The 23097-nt window shown below is 36.6% G+C and overlaps 1 protein-coding gene across 3 annotated transcripts in view; it reads left to right on the plus strand.

Annotated features, from left to right (window-relative positions):
- Window positions 1–5757: 5757 nt before the first annotated feature.
- The window catches only part of CEP120 (centrosomal protein 120), a 39851-nt gene continuing 22511 nt past the window's right edge, over window positions 5758–23097 (plus strand). Inside the window, exons 1-12 of one of the 3 annotated variants that reach the window (XM_084505149.1) lie at window positions 5758–6179; window positions 7361–7505; window positions 8009–8165; window positions 9099–9213; window positions 10162–10303; window positions 13352–13500; window positions 15238–15435; window positions 17114–17341; window positions 17557–17773; window positions 19045–19158; window positions 20393–20570; window positions 22707–22856. In XM_084505149.1, the coding sequence (XP_084361275.1) occupies window positions 8038–8165; window positions 9099–9213; window positions 10162–10303; window positions 13352–13500; window positions 15238–15435; window positions 17114–17341; window positions 17557–17773; window positions 19045–19158; window positions 20393–20570; window positions 22707–22856 (1619 nt within the window). In that variant the 5' untranslated portion in view covers window positions 5758–6179; window positions 7361–7505; window positions 8009–8037. The remainder of the gene's footprint in view (window positions 6180–7360; window positions 7506–8008; window positions 8166–9098; window positions 9214–10161; window positions 10304–13351; window positions 13501–15237; window positions 15436–17113; window positions 17342–17556; window positions 17774–19044; window positions 19159–20392; window positions 20571–22706; window positions 22857–23097) is intronic. The other 2 variants (XM_084505148.1, XM_084505150.1) reach the window with 2 other exon arrangements.

The following is a 23097-nucleotide window of genomic DNA, read 5'->3' on the forward strand; positions in this document are numbered from 1 at the left end:
GCCTAACATGACGTCTTGATCTCCAAATTAGAGAGGTGTGAATTTGAAGGGTGTACCATTCAGTAGATAAGGAATTGGCTGCACCACTTTGGTGGTCAGTGGCTCCGTGTCCAGGTGGAGGCTGGTGACAAGTGATGTCCCTCAGGGATCTGTCCTGGGGTCGGTGCTGGTCAACATCTTTATCAGTGACATAAACAGCAGGATCAAATGCACCCTCAGCAAGTTTGCAGAAGACACCAAGCTGAGTTGTGCAGTTGATACAACAGAAGGAAGGGATGCCATCCAAAGGACTTGGACAAGCTAGAACTGTGGGCCCATGTTGAGCCTAATGTAGTTCAACAAGGCCATGTGCAAGGTGCTGCACCTGGGTCGAGGCATTCCCAGACATAAGCACAGAATGGGAGAAGAACTCATTGAGAGCAGCTCTGCAGAGAATCTCTTGGGGGTTCTGGTGGACAAAAAGCTCAACACGAGCCAGCAGTGAGCACCTGCAGCCAAAAAGAACAAGTGCATCCTGGGCTGCATCAAAAGAGGAGTGGGCGGCAGGACAACGGTGGGGATTGTCTCCCTCTCCTTGTGAGGCCCCACTTTTCAAAGAAACCTTCTCACTGACTCCCATGGATTCTAAATTAGGCCCTTAGTTTTACTTAGATTTATTAGTGCTCTCAGAATTCAAGGGGTTTCCTAGGAATAAATGAGTGATGAGGAGAAAATGGTGATATAAGAGATTCCCTTCATCATTAATCACGATGAAATGTCATTCTGTGAAATTATTTCAGTTTAAATTTCAATCACAGTGTAACCTTTAAGATGTCTCACCTAAAGACAAGTATGTTAAAACTCTGAAAAATGTGGATGTCTAAGAACACCAGAGCATGGGAAAATAGAGCCTGTACAGTGTGCTCACTATAATTAAGTCACCAGATATTTTTTTCCCAAAAAATATTTTGTGGAAGTTTTCCTCCTTCTAAGTGATTAGGCTTACTTACTTACCAGGAAAGCAGTGAGTAGCCAAAAAACAGGAGATCAAGTGACAAGACAATCAGGTATACTTCCCACATGCATGCACAATCAACCACAAGAAGAGTAATTCAAGTCACCCTTTTAAAATACACATTACTCTTACAATTTTTCTATTCCTACTATGAATGGATAAGAGCATGTGTTCATACACTCTGTGCATGAACACATGAATTATTTTGGTGAAATGATATGCAAACGTTGAAAGAAACGCAAAACAGGTCAAATAGGAACTAAATTAAAGATTTTGAGTCAGTTACTAACTACCCTGAGGTTATTCATTCAGTTATTTATTCAGAAACAAATATGATGCATTTTTAAGCTGAAAACAATTATCAATTTAAAAGTACATTTATTTATTATTATTTTTTTTGGACAGAGAAATGTTATTTGTAGAACCCCCTCCACCCTCCAACATAAATAGTGAATAAAACAATACAAACTTCCAAGCAGAAGGATCTTCAGGACTCAGCTACTGTGAAACAAGATGCCTGAGTGGGAAGGATAATTCACTCTTTTTTGAATTGTATATGTACAGTCTGTTCTCAGCTAATCACATGATAATGGTATTCTAGCCTGTTTGCAGCATCCAGAGGGAATCTTTGAAGCTATTACAACATGCCTCAGTGGTGACTGGCTGCACAAATGATCTCTAATGGGAAATACAATCTTCTTAATTTGAGCAAGCTAACAGAAGGCAGGCTCAATGAGAAAGGACTGGTTGCCTATAGCATGGCGAACCTGGGGATGATACAGAACACTTAATAGTCTCATCACCTTCTAACCTTAGGTGAAAGCTCATCTCACATTTTTAATATAAATATATACTAACAATAATGCCAAAGCAAACATTTTCTGTATACATTCTTCTTAATGGGAGAGTCAAACTTCTAAGACATGCGTATTGTAGTGTTCAAATCCTTGGCTTACTAGAATGCTGGAAGCAATGTAGAACAGAGACTTAACGCACAGATAGACAGAATGGTCAAAGATGTAATTTTAGTAGGGAACACCAAATTCCCGTAGCTGTGAATATAGATAAAAGGGCAACAAGTACAAATCTTCTGATGTTAACAGAAAGAAATATTAAAATGTTTGAGAGAATGAAACAGGTAACCTAAGTAACCTTGCAAAAAGAGGTAAACTTTAATATATGGAAGTAAAATTATGATATCGATGGGAACTAAGGCTGTAATTGAAAAAGCAACCGTGCCAAGGAAAATTTGTTAATAACTATGAAGAACTATTACAGCTAAATAACCTCTGGAACAAGAAGATGAAAGCAATGAATTTTGACTAAAGCATTTAATAATGATAGTCATAATATATTGATACAATAATTCAACCATTTACTGTATGAAGAAAATTCAGTAACCAATACTAACTGAAATATTGTGTCAAATATTCACTACTTCATTTGCTTTCCTGAGCTATCTAATCATTTGTATTTACCTAATTTTAATTATACTGTTTCCATAGTGATGTGGGATAAATGAAGATAGTAATGAAGCACAAGATACTGGACAGACTCTATCTTCTTCATGAAAATTGGATTATAAATTGGCAAATGGATCTTGAAAATGTTGTAGTTCTAATTCTATTGCTCAAGGAGAAGCATAATGGCATTAATTTGCCTCATGTGCATTAAACAATTAAATTTAGAAAATGGAAAAACATGTTGCCTTCCACATAACGTTTCATATAATCTGATAGAAATTGACTGCATTTGAAAAAGGGTATTTTATGAAGAAAACAGTTTCATTGTTCTTAGTGAGGATTTTTTGACTCTTTGAAATATATATATATTTTTAAGCATCTTTTTTGGACAGATTAAACAAAAAGTCACAAGTAATTAAAAATGAGTGTGCTGCATGGTAACATTTAACATCTTATTAATACAATCATTGTCTCTATATTGTTCTGCTTAGATACCTTTCCAACTCCAATATATTAATGGAGATCTGACAGTTATCAGATTGTCCTACGTGCGTGTCAAAACATTCCTTTCAAAAAGGCATAACAAATTTAAAGAAAGCAGGTTTTAGTGAACTCAAAGGCTAAATAAGTTGTTGGTTTTTTTTTGGGGGGGGGGAAAGGGGAAGGGGGAATATGTTTATTAGAAAAGTAGTTTAGGAGAGATTGTAGTCCCTGAAGAAACTCTGTAAAAATGTATATGCAAGGTATTCAAGCAAAAAGATTAGGAAGAATTCTAGTTTACTTAAGCTTTTCAATAACTAAGGAGGATTAGCCAAAAATGCAGAAGAGTATTAGGCTGGCAAACACATGAGTTTGAAGTACAACCAGGCAAGTTTATGAAATTGCAATTAAAAAAAAAAAAAAAGCATTATTTGGTGGTAAAGATTAAAGAAAAAGACTTGGTGTTCTACAAAACAGTGTGAACAAATGAAGCAGAAGACCAAATATGTTTAATGTCTCTCTCCCTCCCTCCTCCCCTTCCCTTTATTACTCATTCATTTTTAGGTCTTTACTAGAAAAAGGGTAATGATGATTAGGCTCCTGGCACAACTAACGCCTGTAACATATCAGGCTACTGCATGGTGTCTAAGGATAAAGTTTCACAAGGTAGCTGACCTGATTTAATGACTTGGTGTTGTTGAAAGGGGAGATCCAACACACTTTGCTCTGTGGGATCCCAAACACCCATAAAGTAGCAGTTAGCCACACCCTCTCATTATTTTATGTTAGCCCTGGCATTTGTCTGACCCTTTGCTGAAACAGTTCAGCTTGCTAAATAGGCAGAAAACAAATCCAAGAACAATAACATGCTGAGGTGATTGTTTTTCCATCACTAGTTCAGAAGAAAAAAAGTACAGAGCATGCAGGAAAACAAGCAGTAATTCTGTTGTACAAGGTCTCACCTGATACAGGCTATCCAGCTGTAGATACTGTCAATGAAGATGGGTGTGGACTAATTAAGAGTTCAGAGAGGGGCAGCAGAGCTTAACAAAATCACAGAAAACAGCTAACAGAGAGAACTCAGAGACCTGAGATTATTTAGATACCACCATCCTCCCCACACCAAGAAGGGAGGAGTAAAAAAAAAAAAAAAAAAGTGGTGAGAAAAATAACAACAGTCTTATTCAGGTAAGCAGTATATGTTAGAACAAAATTAATTAAAAAGGATAGAAATTGATTGTAAAGACTGTTTAAAGAGGAAGATAATCAGACTACTGCTGTGTTCTGTTTTGGCCCCCTCACTACCAGAAGGACATCAAGGTGCTGTAGCATGTCCAAAGATAGGCAATGAAGCTGGCAAAGGGTATGGAGAACAAGTCTTATAAAGAGTAGCTGAGGGAGCTGGGGTTGTTTAGCCTGGAGAAGAGGAGGCTTCGGGGAAACCTTATTGCCCTCTACAAGTGCCTCCAAGGAGGTTGTAGAAGGGTGGGGTTGGCCTTTTCTCCCAAGCAACAAGACATAGGACAAAAGGAAATGTCCTCAAGTTTAGGTTGGATATTAGGAAAAATTTCTTTACTGAAAGGGTTGTGAGGCATTGGACCAGGCTCCCAAGAGAAGTGTTTGTGCTACCATCCCTTGAGGTATTCAGATGTGTAGATGTGGTACTTAGGGACATGGTTTAGTAGTAGACTTGGCAGTGCGAAGTCCATCCATTGGTTGGACTTGATGGTGTTAAGTGTCTTTTCCAACCAGAATGATTCTATGATTGGACTGAAGAGAAGGTAAGAATGAAAGTGGAAAAGTCTCTCACAGGATTAGGAAGGTTAGAGAGACAAAATACAGAAAAGTATGAATTAGTGAAGGAAGACCACAACTTGAAGTGAAAAAAAAAAAAAACTGATGAAATATAGTTGAACATTATGAGGAAATGGAGACACCTTTTCCTGATTAGAAAGAAACCTTAAGTAGCTGTTTCACCTAGAAAAAGCACTAGTGCCTTTAACTTCAAGAGCAAACATTATTTAAAAAAATAAATAAATCTTTGTTTACTGACACTAGTTTATTTTGACTACAAGCTGAAGCACTTTGATATGGAATAAGCTCATGTAAATCACCATAAGATGACGTTATTTCCAGGAATCACTCCAAGAGAAATCAATTTTCAAATGAAAGAGGCTGCCAGGTAAATTGTACATTTTGTCAGCTTCTGTAAACATGTCCCCTCTATAGCCAAAGCTACTCACTTTTCAGCAGTCTGCCTCCAGGCGTTTTTTTTGTTTGTTTGTTTGTTTGTTTGTTTTTCCCAAAATATTTAGGACCTAATTTTCAGAAGCTTATATAATGTTAAGAATATAAGAACCATGACTGCAAACGTGAGGTAGAGGGCTGTAGTATCAAATACAGTGCTGTACAACAGAAGGTGCCATGACAGAAAGCACCAGACAGAAACTCATACATTCCATTCAGAATTATGAAAATTCATTGAACAGTGCTTCAGTACTAGAATCAACCGCAGCTAAAAGAAGGTGGTTCTCCATCTCCTTATAATTGCAACTCGTGGAATATTTGTAGCATTTAAATTGAAGTTGTACTTAAGTGTCATTTATGTTAAGTATGTTTTAAATTGAAGGTTTTTGTGTCAGGACAGAGTTATTACTACAGTCTGTCATGTGAAAATAATAATAAAAAATCAACATGAAAGTTTTCTTTTGCATTATAAAGTCAAAAGAAAAAGGTATATGTGTAAGTTAAGATACTGGTGGCATGCACTCCTGTTATTACTGCTGAATTACTACTTCACATTAAAGATTCAACACCTTAGAAATGACGCAGGAGCGACAACGTTGCGTTTTGCTAGAATTTATTCAGACTGCCCTGCCACAGAATGCAAGGAAAGGGGCCGTAACGCCTCAGCGTTACCACAGGAAGATTATAACGCGAGGGCTGCGAGAGAGCCAGCCCCGCCATGGCCGCCCCCCGTCCCCTCCCCGCCATCACCGGGCGGGAAGAAGCTGCCGGAAGAGCGGGCGGAGCGGCGGGCGGGGCGCGCCGTTGCCAGGCGGAAGTGCGCCGGGAGGCGGCGGTTGGCGTTTAAAAGGCCGTGAGGCGGCGGCCGTTGTCCCGCCGGCTGCGGTCGAGCCCCGCGGCACCCCGAGGGCGGAGCGGATCCGGATCCGATCGGAGCGGGGCGATGGTGCCCAGGGCCGCCGACCGGCTGCTGATCGTCGTCTCCATCCTGGAAGGTGAGCGGGGCGGCGGGGGCTCTCCGTAGGGTTCTGCTCGCGGTGGGCGGGCGTTCTCCATCCGCTGCCAGCGGTCTGCGAATGAGTTTGTGAGTGCTGGCGTCTGTGCCTGACTGTGCCAGTGAGGGCTTGTTGTTGCTGTTGGGGGCGTGTCTGTGCTTTCTGTTTGTAACGTGCTCTAATTCCACCTAATTTTATGACCTACTTCACACAATTATTTTTTTATCAGGCAGTGTAGCAATAAGATAAGGAGTGACAGATATAAACTAAAAGAGGGTAGACTTAGATTAGACAGTGGGAGGAAATTCTTCCCTCAGAGGGCAGTGAGGCGTTGGCACAGGCTGCCCAGAGGAGCTGTGGATGCCCTATCCCTGGAGGTGTTCAAGGCCAGGCTGGATGGGGCTTTGGGCAACCTGGGCTGGTGGGAGGCGTCACAGAATCACAGAATTTCTAGGTTGGAAGAGACCTCAAGATCATCGAGTCCAACCTCTGACCTAACACTAACAGTCCCCACTAAACCACATCCCTAAGCTCTACATCTAAACGTCTTTTGAAGACCTCCAGGGATGGTGACTCCACCACTTCCCTGAGCAGCCTGTTCCAATGCCTAACAACCCTTTCAGTAAAGAAGTTCTTCCTAAGATCCAACCTAAAACTCCCCTAGCACAACTTTAGCCCATTCCCCCTCGTCCTGTCACCAGGCACGTGGGAGAACAGGCCAGCCCCCACCTCGCTACAGCCTCCTTTAAGGTATCTGTAGAGAGCAATAAGGTCGCCCCTGAGCCTCCTTTTCTCTAGGAGGCTCCTCTTGCATCCCTGCAAGAGGGCTGGAATCAGAAGGTCTTTAAGGTCTGTTCCAACCCAAACCATTCTATGATTCTATTTCTCTGGCTACTTATGTTGTTTGCCAAGGTAATTTAACTTAAAGCTTAAGATTCTGTCTTCTGAAAGGCATGTAGCCCCTTCCCATTTGGTGAAATATGCAAATCTTAACAATTCATTTTGCCACTGAAATTATTAAGCAGAATATAGGATGGTGATGAATCCAGGACAAATCATAAAATCATTCATGTTGTAAAAGAACTCTAAGATTGTGCAGTCCAATCATTAACCTGATACTGACAAGTCTACTGAACCACTGAAAGATGTCTCTAAGCTCTACATCTACATGTCTTTTGAAGACTTTCAGGGATGGTGACTGGACTACTTCCCAGGGCAGCCTGTTTCAGTTCAGCAGAACCCTTTCAGTAAATAAATTTCTCCTAATATCTAACCTAAACCTCCCCTGGTGCAACTTGAGGCCGTTTCCCTTCATCTTGTCACATGGTATGACCTTAAACATTCTGTTAATCCAATAATGATTTTTTTTTTTTTTTTGAAATCACAAGTAACTGGAAAAACACCTTTCACTATGCTCATGAGGTCATGTTCCCTGCTTTGATGTAAGACAGTGATCAAATCTGTAATGAAGGAAGAATGTTTAAACTTTCCTGTTTGTTACCTTTTGGCTTGATCTCTTCCTCGTCATAGATTTATCAAAATTAAATCATACTGGTTGCTGGGTTTATTAATTATAATTAATTGCAATTCTGAATTATGTTAATTATTATGTGTTACTTAATATCTCACTGTTTCTGCGTGCTTCACAAATGGTTTGTTTTAAACTTTTAAATAGTAAGAACACATTCTTAAAATCCAATCTTAGAGTATATCAGGGAAGATATGAGAAACATGGGAAATATTTTTATGTAATCATTTAAGATGAAAATATGAGCTCTCAATTTTTTTTTTTTTTAGTTATGATGTCTTGCTATTACACTCTGTTGCAGGGCGCTATTTTCCAAAACGACCAAAGTACATGCTTATAGTTGAAGCCAAGTTTGATGGTGAACAGCTGGCTACTGATCCTGTAGAGCATACTGATCAGCCAGAATTTGCCACTGAATTGGCTTGGGAACTTGATAGGAAAGCACTTCATCAGCACAGGTAACAGTGGAAAGTTAAATCTGAAATAAATTAAATTTGCTCTGGAGTTCAACTTATTTTTCTTGTGCTTACAGCTACTGAAATACAATGTTTGTATTATTTTCACTTGAGCTTTTTTGGATTTTTTCTTAGAAGCCTTCTTTTAGCTATATGTTGATCTACCGTTTTGTTTCCACAGCAAACTAAAGTCATGTGTGAAAGATAAGTGAGTTTAAAAGCTTCTAAAGCTTCCATTTATAGTACTTTAAACAAAAAAAAAAAAAAGTCAAATGAGAAAAGCTATAGTTTAAGCATTGGATTCAAGCTTCCCTTATGTATTGTATTCTATGACACAGAATTAAGTTAACTTTAAGCTTGAAAAGCCTATGAAAAATCTCTTTGAAGATTTCAAATAAAGCTGAGAAATTGGATTTGATTTCCATACATGTCATTGGTTTTGACTGAAAATATTGAGGTAGTACTTTTATGTGTCAAATAAGTTCAAAAGGTTATATAAACTTTGAGGAAAGAAAAATGGCTGAATGTATTTTATGCTAGACACTTCAGCTGTATTTTTAAGAACTTCTAGGTGCTTTGCAAAAATCTTTTTCTCACAAGTGTAATTGCAGTTTAATGCAAGTTGCATTACTTATTTCTTGCACATCAATAAGATTGGGTTTATTTAACATGACTGTTCTTATTAATAGCATTTGAGGCTTTGTGAGATTCCCAAGAAACTCTTCTTATAAAATTATTCATTTGCTCATTCTCTGTTGCTTCATGCTGAATTTTTGGAAGTTCAGTGTAAACTCAGTTGCTGACCTGTTAGAACTAGCTATGTTATGAATTTCAATAAATTGTTTTTGGTATGCTTGAAACTTGTGAAATACTTTTTGTGAGCTAACTGCAGAAATAACTTCAGCATCTTGGATTTCAACTGAAATGTTCTTACAGGCTGCAGCGTACACCTATCAAACTCCAGTGTTTTGCATTGGATCCTGTATCTTCAGCTAAAGAGAATATAGGCTATATTGTACTTGATTTAAGGGCTGTGCAGGAAAAGAAACAGGTATAAAGACTTTACAAATTGATGTTTTCACAACAGTGCTGCTACAGATAAAGTAGAATCTGAATCGAGGCAAAGACATAACTTCTGAGTCTTGTTTTGAAGGAGTATGAGTCCTACTTAAGATCTCTTTAAAAATAAAGTGCTATTGACTGTGTAAGAACATGGGCAAACAAAAGCAATTTTGTACTAATCTTAATAGAATGATCTACAATATGAGAAAGCTAAGTATGTATATTTAAAAAAAAATTGTGCACTTCTGAATTTGAGAATTTAAACACTTCTAGGCAACGTATTAAAGCATTGCTATCACTTACCAACTACTTCAATAAGTTTTTACAAGTTATTATTGAGCAAGTGAATTGAGTCTCCATCAAATCAAGACTTTAGAGCCTGAAGTTGTTTTTGGTGTGTGTGTGTTTGTTTTTTTTAATGTGTTTCTGTGCAAGATGTTGTAGGGGTTCTAGCCCCTTACATGGCAGGGGGGTTGGATGGGGAGGGACAGACATGGGACATTTATATTGTCTATATAAAAAGCATTCATGAAAATTCTGTGTTGTACTTGATCAAAAAAATTCTGACGTAGATCATGACCTGACCCTGGTTTCTTATTTTAAATCACAATTCATAAGGATTTGTGATTCATATAATGCATTCTGCACCCTTGCAGCTGAAAACTTGAAAGTTTTCTCTTCTAAGTGAAGATTTATGGTGTATTTTGCTTGCTAACTTGTCTACTGTGCTGATCAGTTGAAAAGAATGTTCAACTCTTTTTCCATTCTATGGCATATTTAGTGTAGTAGTGTACTCAAAACAGACTCATTTTAGAAATGAATGCCAAGGTACATTTCTGTAAGTGACAAGGTAGAAATACTAGAGCACGTCTGTTCTCTGTGACCATATTTTAATTATCCTTCTGCTTTTAAAATGCCTTTGTTTTTGTTTATGCAGACACCAAAATGGTACCCTCTGCTTAGTAACAAGTACACTAAATTTAAATCTGAAATACAAGTAGGTGTGGTGTTGGAAACTGATACAAAAGCATTGGTGGATGGTTTTAAAGCAAAGGAGGCGCCCCCTAGAGAAGGGAGGGGTAAGTAACATGCTGTTATTGGCTTTGAATTAAAGGTGTTCCTGTGACACAGATCAACGTATCACTTGTTGCAGACATGTTGTTTGAGCCTGAAGATATTTTTTTTGTATTGTAGCATTAACTAACACTACATGATACATACAGAAAACATGTCTTGTGATAATAACTCATAGGATTTCTTACTTTGGTAATAGTGTGATTTCAGGTGGACTGAGATGCAAATTAACTGGTCTTTCAAATCAGGATCAGGGACTCAGTACTAATGGCATTTCACTCTGGTTAGATTTCAGGGCTTTAGAAAGTTCTGTAAACATAGAAATAAGAAAGCTTCACAGAAAGCAGTTTCACTAGTTTGGACTTGAAATTGCAAGTCCTACAGTAGGGTACTGTACTGTTTGTTGGGTAGACTGCTTTTCTTTTCTGATTTTTTTTGTCAAGTTGAACCACTCACATTGTGTTCATTTACAAGAAATATTTGTAGCATCTACACTAAGTTAACTGTTGGGACTAGTTCTGATTCCTTTGTACTTTCAAAAAGTAATTAGTGAAATGTGTCAAGTCTGTTAGAACTTGAGTATTACTTGACAGTAATATAGTAGCCAGTGTCTTAATTTGTGCTGTGCTGATCAGTAAGTCTTGTGTCTGGGAATTTTTTGTGAGTTGTTTATTTTCTTTAAATCCCCTTAAAAGTTTGTGTTTAAAACAAAAAAGCATGTATTTACCTTCCCCCACCCAAAAATCTATTCCACTTAAAAACTGAGCCTTCGTTAGACTGGTGTATTTTCTCCTGCATTTGTTCTGATACGTTGTGTTCCTGCCCTGAAGGTAACTTTTTTGCAATTCTGCATTAGTAACTTGTTTATCATCATCATCTACATCAGTGGTTTTGTAAAAACAAAATACTCAGTTGCAGTGTTTTTCCAAGATTTCTGGCTCTGACTTTGTCTTCTCAGCCACATTGCAGGAGTAGCTAAGGAGTTCAGTTACTTAGCTTTCTCCTTTCATGTTTACAACAAAGCACCAGGAATTTTACGTACTCTTAAGTTTATAATAAATTAACAAATCATGTTCTTTTCCTCTACTACCTATTTTGTGACCTTTTGATCTACAAGCTGTCTAACCTGTCATGACACTGGTAGATGATATAGGAATTTCCTTCTCCTTTCGCCCCGCACTGTCTTCTACTTCTTGTTTTTTGTGGAGATAGAAGTCAAACAAGTTTGCAAGCCTCCTGTGTTTTTACCATCTAAAAATTAGTCAATGCCATACTTACACAATGGAGGAAAACAAGCATGTAGAATTTCACAGGTTTAAGGTTCATGTTCTAAGCATTGCATATGACAACACTAGACCACCCAGTTCTAGTTGTGTTGGATAGCTAATGGGATGTTCTTGTTTTTTGGATTCATGCACTTTGATTTTCACTTCACTGACCTGAGTGGTCTGATGTTTACAGTGTCTGAAACTGTGCCTTTTGGCTCATCAAAAGAGCTGTGCAATTATTAGTCTGCTGTAATCTGAGGTGCTTTGAAATGTATTGAATTACTGGTACTATGGAGTGGTAACTGGTAAACTAGAGTGGAAAGGGTTTATTCTTGAGTAGTCATTCTTTTTTTAAATCCCCGATTTTTATATCGTATCTTTTTTTAAAAAATGTAGGATGTGGAAACTAGAGATATGTATTTTAAGTAGTATTTTAAGTGTGCATTATGTACAACTACAAGCCCTGCATGCCCTGTCTTCTAAACGTGCATAAAATACATTGTATAACATGTTTTTGTAAGTATTATTTTATTTAATTCAGTTCTGATTGCATCATTTTACTGTTTCAAAGTATGTGTAATCTATTTTGTTAAATACTGTCTCGCTGTAGCTCTACAAATAACTGTGGTTTCCCTGTTTCCTTGTTTTCAAGAGCTCTTCTGTTTATGTTTAGCTCTGAAGATGAGTTTCAAAATTACATTGGATCATAAGTGAATTCAATGATTTTAGATGTATCGAGGCTACTGGGCTACCTGGCTGGGGCATGCAGCAGATGTTAGAAATTCTGCCTGCCCCAGGAATTGAACTGGCTGTTACACTAAGTAAACTGTCTTTTTCAGTCTCAGCTGTTTAATAGTCTGTGGTTCTGAAGTCTGACCAAGAGTTCAGATTTCACTTGTTTCACTTTAGAGTTCGTTTTTAGAGGTTGAAAGCATATGGGCTGTCAGGATCTTACAATTGCAGGTGGAAAGCAGTGATCCATAGGCAGTAGATAGTGTTTTTCATATTGCATATTTGTTCAGTTTTTATTTTTCCTTCTGATAAAGAAATACAGGTGAGAAAATCAATGCTTCTTTTTGTTGTTCAGTGACTTGACCAGTCAGCTTGTAGTCCATGGTGTATATAAAGTGGCATGATTTTAACTCACACTAAAATAAGTTAACTACAGCTCTTTTTAACTGGCTTTACTTTAAATACCTCTATGTTGCTGGAGGCTAGCTCATTAGAAACAGTGACCATGGAGCTTGCACCCTGTAATCCCATTCACCTGTGTCTGAGTCCTGTTGTGACCATTTTCCTCTATTTTCTAGAGTATTATAAAAACCTCTAACGCAAGTCTCCACTATTTTATACACTGAAGACTTCATCTAAGTCTTCAAATGAGACATTCGAAAGCTCAGTGGAGTGAAACATCATGCTTCTGTCAACAGTTAGTCTGTCATATGCAATTACTGTCTTGCATTTTTTTGACAAGTCAAAGAAAGAGTGTGATGGACTCAGCCTATGAAATTAAGTTCTCATCATTGTAACAATTAAACTAACATTCTTTATAGTAGTGTGCAAAACAATGTGTCCACTAAATAGAAATTATCTAAAAAAAATGTAGCTATTGTGAAGTATACTTAAACTTTTGCTTTGATGAAATGCTTTGAAAACAATCAAAAGATCTTCATTGCATGTGTGGTAAGAGAAATTACAGGTAAGTAAAGGTAAAATTATGATTATCAATTGCTGCAGGAATCTTGTATAACATCCTAAGTTAGTAATTTTTCTCTTCCCTATTAGTGTCTGCCTTTCTTTCTGGACTAGACCCTAAAAGTATTGTACCGGTCCTGATTGAAGAAGAGGGCTATCATCAGATTGGACCAGCAGAGTGTTGCAGAGACTACTTTGTTTTGTCTGTAACCATTGCATTTGCCACACAGTTGGAACAGGTTTGTTTCATGGCCAGTTTGGTTTTGAAGAAGTACTATAGAAATATGCCTGTATTTTTGCCTTCCTATGCCTTATTTCTATTTCTAATTTCTAGGATATTTGAAGATACAACTTCATCTTGTTGCTTGTAATAAATAGCCTTGTCCCAATATTGAATTAATAAAAAATTGAATTTTGAAACATTTATGTAGTATTTATATGTCAAATTAGAGATGAAAGATCAGAATTGGGGGGGAGGCATTACAACTGTAATTTTAAACTATGCATTACATTAAAGTGCATAATTTATATTGTAATATTAAAAAAAATGTGTATGGACCACAGCAGATTTACCTTATGAACTATTCTACAAAAATGTAAAAATGTCAATATAGCAAGTATGGTGGAATATTAAACTTCACCATCAGAGCTGCTTTCCCTAAAGGAAAGGGGCCAACTTCAAACCTTCCCAGACTGGCTCTTGAAAAGTTTGCCTAAAATTAGAACCAAAGGTGATCTTGAACTTAGGAATTGGCTTCAGTTTTCTGTTTGACATATGTTCTTTTAAGAGTGCAACAATACAGGGTTTCAGGTCCCTGGTCACCCTGCATGTTAAATGATTCAAGCCCCTGCTATTTTGTCAAAAGGATTTGGTTGACTCAGACAAAAATAGTGTGCTTTGGGGAAGCTCTCAGGCATACTGTATACTTTGCTGTTTTTCAGAGAAAGTCCAGAGGACAGCAGCTAAATATAGTGACTGTTTCTTCCAGGCTAGTTGTATGGTAGGCTTAATTTTCTACTTGTACAGCTGTTAAAAACTGAACTCAAAGTAAAAGCCTATCTGAAAGCTGATAAATCTTAGTATTTGATAGAATGTAGTGGCCATATGCAAAAGTTCTGGAAAGATTAAATACCTTTTAAATTCAGTCTGTATGAAGTGGTAGAGTTTATATGTTGCTTAAGGGAAGGACTTAATAGCTTGGATAAAGTGTCAGGCTAATGTGATTAATTCAGCTTTAGACAGCTGCTGTGTCCAAGCTGTTCTGTACCACAACACTGATATGCTCTTCAGGCTTCTCTGCATTGTCTGATTTCAAAGTACAGGCTTGCCCAAGTTATGATGGCTGGAAGTTGTGACTTTCATAATGGTCTGGAATTATTGGTAGCTCAAAGTACATGACAAACTTTGCTTGGTCATATCCACTTCAGAGAAAATAATGTAACTTTAAATGCCAGAATTACAGGGGTGTGTGAAATAAATTCACTGATCACTCCAGAGCATTTGTGCCATTTGAACTCAACGGATGCAATGTCTAAAGAAGGGAGAAGCTCTGTTTTTGAATGTTCCAATCTTTTATTCAGTCATATAAGTTATGCTATAACAATGCAGATTGTTACATAGATACGGAATTTATGCTATAAATACTTTGTGGAGGTGCTGTTATTCTTGAATATTTGTACAGGGCTTGCCATTATTGATTATATTGTATCATTTACAGCCCTTGGTTCTGGTATATGTTGCTAGTAGCTTGAAAGGGATCATTTTGAAAGTTTCTGGTGTCCTTGTTAACTGTTTTTGAATTCTATTTGAATGTTAACATGAAAATTTTCTTTTTAATTTTGCTGTAAACTGTGGTTCAGGATAGCTGCTCAGAAGTGTGAGATCACGATAAGCCCTTTAGTTTCCAAGGAAGTGCCTGAAGTTTGCTGTAGCTGTACAATAATGAAAGATTCCTTCTTTTCTGTTTCTCTCTTAGTTAGTTCCTAGTACTATGAAGCTTCCTGAACGACAGCCTGAGTTTTTTTTCTACTACTCGTTACTGGGAAATGACGTAACAAATGAAACTTTCACTGATTTAATTAATCCAAATTTTGAGCCAGAAAGAGCTTCAGTTCGAATACGTAGTACAGCTGATGTTCTTCAAGTTTATCTTTGTGCACAGTCAAAATTGCAGGTAAGTGTTTACTTTTCAAATGTGAATGGAAAACAAATTAAATGATGAAAATAAAAGAAACAGAATCTATCTCTGGTTGAAAGGGAAAATATTTTTTTCTGGAACAAGATTGTATTATAACTTGGTTTTCATACTAATGAGGGAAATGCTATAGCAGCAAGTTTTCTGTGTAGATGAAGTGCTTTTTTTTTTTTTTTTTTTTTTTTTTTTTTTTTTTCTTAAATGATGGGTATATAGTGAACTGGGTTCCACGTCATGATGTAAGGTAGAATGAATGAAACAGGACATTCTTGAGTGCTCTGAAGCCTCCTTGGAAATCAGATCATCTCAAACCCGCAGCCCTGATTAGTGCTGCCTGTTAGAACCTCATCCATGCCAGCCATGGAGTGAACTCTTGAATAAGTTCTATAATCCATGCTATCAACAGGGCTTGTGAATAATAACAGGTCTGGCTTTCTCCCAGTTCTCAGCCAAATGCTTTTTTACATACACTACAGCAATATTTGGGCTGTTAAGGGATGTGGCTTATCTTTAGCAACAACTTGTTGCTTTAACTTTGAATGTTATGTAATATGACAGACAGTGTTTATGATGATCTGCTTTGGCTTACACTTACGTGATCACAAAATTAGACAACTTTGAGGATAGTACAGGGTTTCTAAACACAGCTGGTAAATAAGACAGTGACAGAATGTAATTCTGAGTATGGGCCCTCTAAAGTTGTCTTTTTCTTCTTCCTCCTCTGTACTGGATTATAGGATTTGAAGTTGTATAGACAACTTTAGTTTTGTTATCTAGGTTAGTTTAAAAATGTTACAGGAACTTTTATTTTTTTTGTTATCTTGAAATATTCTTCTAACGCTTGGAGAAACATGGGTACTGATGTGTTTGGGAATTTACCCTAGCCTATTGCCTTGAAACAAAGTATTTAATATATGTACACACTGTATTCTGATCCTTAATATAGTAATATATGTATATACACATAGTTTTACACCTCTTGGCATTAATGTATTCATTTTCTGGAAAAAAAGGTATGTTAAATGTTAAGGATCAGAATACAATGCTGTGGTTTGCTTTTTAAAAAAGTTTGGACAAACGAACAAATTGGTGTGTAAGTTTCAATAATTAACTTTCACTGAGTGACTTCTAAAATTTTAAGATCCTTCCTTTACTTATATGGGCAAATATTATACTGCGGAAGGACGAAAGAGTTGAGACAAGGTTTGAGAAAGGAATAATGATCCTGATAAAGAATTAAGAATGTGGTGACTTAATTCCAAATATCCTTGCCATTTAAGTGGAGTCTAAATATAATAAAGACAGAGCTTTCAGAGAACTTGCTTTAATTGTTCTGTACATCATGGTTGTGCATCTCACATTAAGAGCAAGAGTTTGTAGTGTATTTAAAAAGCACAAGCTACTAAATTTGTCATCCAGAATGGATGACATGACAGGTCATCAGAGGGCAGCCAGCAATGATCTGTTGCTGTGCTAGTACTTGACAAATCCTACCTGCTCAGCATTGAAATATACTCCTCAAAATATTTGTTGTCAGCATATAGGGACTAGACGAGGGATGAAGATATTTTTGTTGTATTTGCTGCCTCTAGCAGAGCTTTGACAGACAGTTCTGGTGGAAATGCATATGGCGGTTACATTCTGGTATGTCATACAGATCCATCTTTGCTGTGGTGACCAGTCTCTTGGAAGCACTGAAATACCCCTGTCTGGACTACTGAAGAAAGGAAGCGTGGAAATTGATCAGCACCCTGTGGCAATAGAAGGAGCATTTGTCCTTGTTCCACCAAATAGAGCTAAACAAAAGATGCCACAGTTGCCCTTGGATATGGCTCCTACCGTGGGTGTATCTGTAGTTCTGCAAAAGGAGAGCTTAAATGTACAGGTATAGGCTATTCATTATTTTTGATTTAGTTATTGTTGCAGTTTCATGTCTGAAGTTATTTCTAAGTCAGTTAAGTACCCATTTGAAAAAAACTTGCTTTTATGAGTAATCTTTTCATTGTTTAACTTCTCTGTCATAAAAAAAATCTCAAAGTTAAATGTTAAAAACAGACTATTTCCATGGAGCCATGATAAATGAGGACAATATCTCTTCAGCCTCTACAGCCTTTGATTCCCCTAAATGCTCCAACTGAACCTAAACAGCCACAGAAGAAAGTTCTTTCACCTGTTAGTGGAAAAACAGAGGGCCTGCAGCAGACATCCAAGGATGTCCCATCTCAGAATGACCACTCTTCCCCAACAGAAGATGAAGCAACAGAAAGTGAAGTGGAAAGTCTTAAGTTTGAAAAAGGCACAAACCTGAAAAAAACAAGTATGTGATATGATTTTTTTCTCCCTACTTGCTAAGTGCAGTCATTCTTGGATTATGTACTGCTCATTTGTTGTCATAATTCCTAAGCAAGTAAGAATTACGTATGTAGAATAAGTGATAGGATGAAAGTAAATGTAATTTGAACATGGTAGTTGTTGAAAGCACATGGAAGATCTGAACTGGAGATTTGATGTGTGGATTACAAGTGATACGGATGATCTTCAGCTTGAAAAATAATTCCAGATACACTTGAAATTACCTGAATTTGAAAATGCAAGTTTCAGTGCAAACCCATGAAGAAACTGATTTCTTCAGGGAAGAGTAGCAGTGGTGTAAGGTTCAAGTATATTATTACATAAAACAGTAGGGGAAATGTAGGATTTTTAAGGGAAGCTCAAATTCTAAAGAAATGAATTGTACTGGGTCTGGCTGGGATGTTAACTTTCCCTGCAGCAGCCCATACAATGCTGTGCTCTGCACTTCTAGCTAGAACAGCAGTGGGTTTCACACCAGTGTTGTGTGTGCTGCTGAGCAGTGCTGGCACAGCATCAGGACTGTCTCTAACCCTCGTAGGGGGTGGGCAAAAAAATGAGAAAAGAAACATCATCAGGGCAGCTGACCTAAACCAACCAAAGGGTTGGTTTATATATACCATACCACATGATGTCACACTCAGCAATAAAAGACAGAAAAAGGAAGGGGGGGGTGGGCTCTCGTTCAGAAAATGTCTGTCCTCCCAAACACCGGTTACGTGAAATAAACGGTGAAAAAACTTTATTGTTACATACATGCTTTGCCCTGTTTTACTTAGCTTGTAGACTGACTGGGGGAGAAATTGAGAAGCAGAGACAGGAGGGGAAGAAATACCATAATGAAAGCATAATACTCAAAACAATCCTTGTTTGCTAAATTTTACTGGGTATGCATAGTCTTAAGAGATTGTATACAAATAAAGCCTAATAGTTATTTTCTAATAGCATTTGTATCACTGTTGTTTTGATGTTGGTCCTAAAGAGGTCCAGGTCTGCAGAGGAAAATCTGTGCCCTAGAACTTGTTCTCAGGATTTATCCACTATTTCAGACAAGTTTCTTTTAATTCTAACAGTTCCTATCTAAACATGGATTATCTTATATATAAAGTTTTGATACTTTCTATAAGCCCAGCAACCAGTTTGGGGGAGAAAATCCCAATTATGCTTTTTACTTATAGTAACTTTGCTACTGCTCATGCTTCTGGCAAAATGAATTGTCATTTTACAATTATCTTTCAGGGTTGGTGACTGAGTCTTGCAAAGAGGTTAACACAGAGTACACCGAAGAGATGCCAGTTATCACATTGCAGAGCAGAACAAAATCACCACTATTGTCAGATCTGCAAAATTCCAGTAATGCAAAATAACTTATCAAAATCAGTTAGTATGTTGAATGGAATCTTAAGTATAGCAGCAACTTAAATGAATTTTAACTGAAGACTATATGCAATTTTATGTTCTCTGTGAGAGCCTTAAAGCTCTACTCATCCATTTAATTGCACAAAGCAAAATTGTGACAAACTCTTACCTAAATGACTGAAAAGATTTAATTTCATTACTACACTATGCTGATTATCTGATACTGAAGTACTGAAACTTTCTTTTTTTGTGTTGATAATGTAAACAAAAGACTTCATAAAACATCAGGAAAACCGTCAATGCTAGTAGTGATATATTTTTTCCACAACAGTGGAAACATCTTAGATCAGAACAACTAGCAGTAGAAGGCAGAAGCTCTCCTCTGTCCATTCTTGCCTTTTTCTCTTCTTTAGTCTTACATGTTTCTGGGAGTTGCATTCTGGAGACATGTCTTTAAAACTTGTAGTTTGACATCTTGCTTTTTGAAACAGGTAGTGGGGAGGCTAAGACCCCAGTTTAAGTACATGAAAAATCTGCATTACTTCTGTGACTGACTTGATACAATTGAACAGGCTACTTATAGCATGGCTTCTGTTGCCCGAATTATAAAATGGGTATAACAGGAGCAATCCTGTCAAAGTGCATGCATGAGCAGATGTGCTTTGCAGACTTAGAGCAGTTCGGTTTTTATTTCAAATTAATCCTTAGCCTGGGAGCAGTAGTTGATGCTTTCTTACACAAGTTCTATGGTTGACCAGGTGCTCTGTCCCTTTCAGTTCCAAACTAAATTGTTTAGTTAATTTGAAGAAAGCTAAATTACTATTTTTTTTTTATAAGCCTGCCTCTTCTGTGTGCCCTTAATTTGGCAAGGAACAGTTAAGCATACTATTGAAACCGAAGCCTTATTCAGTTCTGCAGAATGATGCAGTATGTTAGATAATAGTTTTTTAATTTCTTGGAGTAAAATATACTTACATATTACAGAACTTCTAAGTTTTAAACTATTTTTATTTCTTCAAGAAGATTTAAAGTATATTTATTTAGAAGCAATAATTTAGAGTGGCTACTTTTCAATGTTATTTTAGTATTGGTTTATATTACAAGGAATTGAAATGTTTCAGGAAGTAACCTATTTGTACTTGCATACAAAATGAGATGTGTTTAATATATAATCTTTAATAATTTGTTATGCCCCAAGTAATATGCACGTTCTCTTCTGTGTTTTCAGCTGATGCTGCACCAGTAGCTGCATCTCAGTCCAACCCAGTGGGTGCATCCAGTTCTTCTGAGCCTTTGTCAGCACAGAAAATTGTCATTCCAGCAGCCTCTCACCATTTTTGTTTTTCAATAGACTTACGAAGTATACGTGGTCTGGAAGTTGGTTTTCCAATAAATTGCATTTTACGGTATGATTTATTTTTGTTTATCCTATTCTTGGTAATAAGTGTTTTTCTTCTCAAAACAGTATCTTTATAGTCAGTTTGCAGGCTAATGCCTTATTTTTATCATGAGTAGCTGAATGCTTTAGGATTTTCAACTAGTTCATCACTAAACTTCTGAGCACTGCAGTATTAAAGACAGCATATAACAGTTTGCCTGCAGTGTTGTTTTATTATATCTCTCACTTGAATATCAGAGCCCAGGAGGAACAGATCAATATTCAGTCTGTAGGAGATGAGTAATCCTCTTTAGGATTAAAGGAAGAATTCAAATCTTAGTAGAGAGAAGTAGCATCTTTTGGTTACACTGGTTCTTGGAGTTGAAAAAAAAAAAAAATTTTTTTGGGATACATGAATTTTGTGCCTTAGACAACAGTACAGAATTTCAGTGCTGGTTTGTAACAGCTTTATAGAAATAAGCTTGTTACTGCTGTTAATACAAAAGAAAAATTTGGGAGTATTTCTGGAGCATAAGCTCCAGAGAATATAAATTAGCAGGGAGGAAAATAAATTGAAGGAGTAAAGACTAAAAGATGTTAAAATTAAGGGCATTGAAGCCCCTATTTCTGTATTCATGTTGTGTATTTTTAGTTTAGTCTTCTTTTTTTTTCCACTCTGCTAGTGAAGAGAAAGACTTTATTAGCTTCTTACTTTTCTTCCAGGTTTTCCATAGAATTTAGGGTCAAAAGTTCATAGATACTGGAATTATTATTATTATTATTATAATTATTTTTTTTTAATGGAGAGGTGGGGAATAATTCCTGGTTGAATAATATTTAGCTCTTGACAGCATACATGTTGTTCATAGCAGTTAGTTTGTATTCTGGTTTTCATTAGGGCCACTTCAGTGTACATCTCTAATGTATGATTCTGTTTGAAGAAGTTAGATAATTGTAGCTGTAAAGGTCTGCATTTGCTTGCCACTTGTTTTAACAGTCTGGTTGAATATAGTTTTAGCTGGTCACTGGGAAATCTGTTCTTGATGATAAATTCTTGACGGAGTTTAAGCTTTTTTGAATGGGGCAAAAAGATGGTTGGGGGAATACTTTGAAACACAACTAATATAGATTTTTATTGTTAATGATTTTTCTGTTTAGGCTACATTATAAAGTGGTGTGCGTGTAAAACAACATAAAATGGCTATGAATTTCACATAAAAGCAGATTCAGATAACACTTCAAAATTATTTTTTTCAAAATAGGGATAAGAAATAGGTTTTGTTCGTTTTTGCACTTCAATTTTTAGTCTGATGTATGTGGCAATAAATTGAAAGGAAAAACATCACACTTAAAAACTACAATCAGCTGCAGGGTAAACAATTGCATTTAACAGCATGTTGGGAATGTTGTTTAATTCAGGTTTAAACAAGCTTTTAACAAATCTGCCTAAGCAGTTAAACTTTATAAGTGGCAGCTGTTGATACAGCATTTATTTTTATTTTTTTTATTTTTTTTTAGCAACTCAGCTTACAGCTAGCATTATCAGTTCAAGCAAATCAACGTTCAACAAGTTCTTGACTTCCCCTTTTTAATTTATCACAAACTCAATTTGCCAGTACAGTAGTTTTGGGTGACATTGTAGGTCTGTAAAAGGATGTGTCTTTCCTTTCAGTCAGTTGAACTGTGGACATTTAAAAACTAAATGCTTCAAATGTGACTCAGATTTTCAAGCGATTCTGGTATATATTTATACTTTGGTTCAACACCAGTAATTGATAAGTCTTAGTTGTAAATGGTTAAAAATGTTTTCAAATAACAATCCATATATGAGCACAATACTTCTTCCTTAAATTATTTTATAAAATGAGAGATACAATTTTAATTTGAAAAGAATAGTTCAAGTTTATAAACATCCATACAGATTACAAAAGCTTTTTTTTATCAAAGTAACAGTAAATATAAGTGAAGTTTGATGGGTATTGGTGTAAACGAAAACACATTATTTGAGAGATGAGTTCTACTATTAGGTACATTTGTGCAGTTTTTACTTTTATGTTACCTGTGTTTCAGTAAAAGGATTCTAAATTAGTCTTATTTTTGCAGAAGTCTATGCAGAAAATGTCTTAAAGTGTTACTTTACTGCTTTTGTTATTGCCTTTATTAGGTACTCGTATCCGTTTTTTGGCAGTGCAGCGCCTATTATGACAAGCCCACCCACAGAAATCAGGAAGAACATGGAAGTTTTTCTTCCACAGTCCTACTGTGCATTTGACTTTGCAACTACACCTCATCAACTTCAAGATACATTCTTCAGGTGATAATTTACATTCTTTTATCTTAATTAGCTTGAATGTTTTATCTTTCACTGTAAATACAGTCAGGTTCAAGTATTTTACTTAAGATCTTGAGTTTGAGAACTTAGGAATCAACATGAATATTTAATGCACTTCTCTTTTCACTCCTTCTTTATTTTGAAAGACGAGGACTCAAATTCCTGGTTTTATCTCTGAGTATTTATGCAGGGATCATTGCTTGCTGCTGTTGTAAGCTTTTAA

The sequence above is a fragment of the Aythya ferina genome (genome assembly GCF_964211825.1).
Source record: "Aythya ferina genome assembly, chromosome: Z".
In the NCBI taxonomy this organism is placed as follows: Eukaryota; Metazoa; Chordata; class Aves; order Anseriformes; family Anatidae; genus Aythya; species Aythya ferina.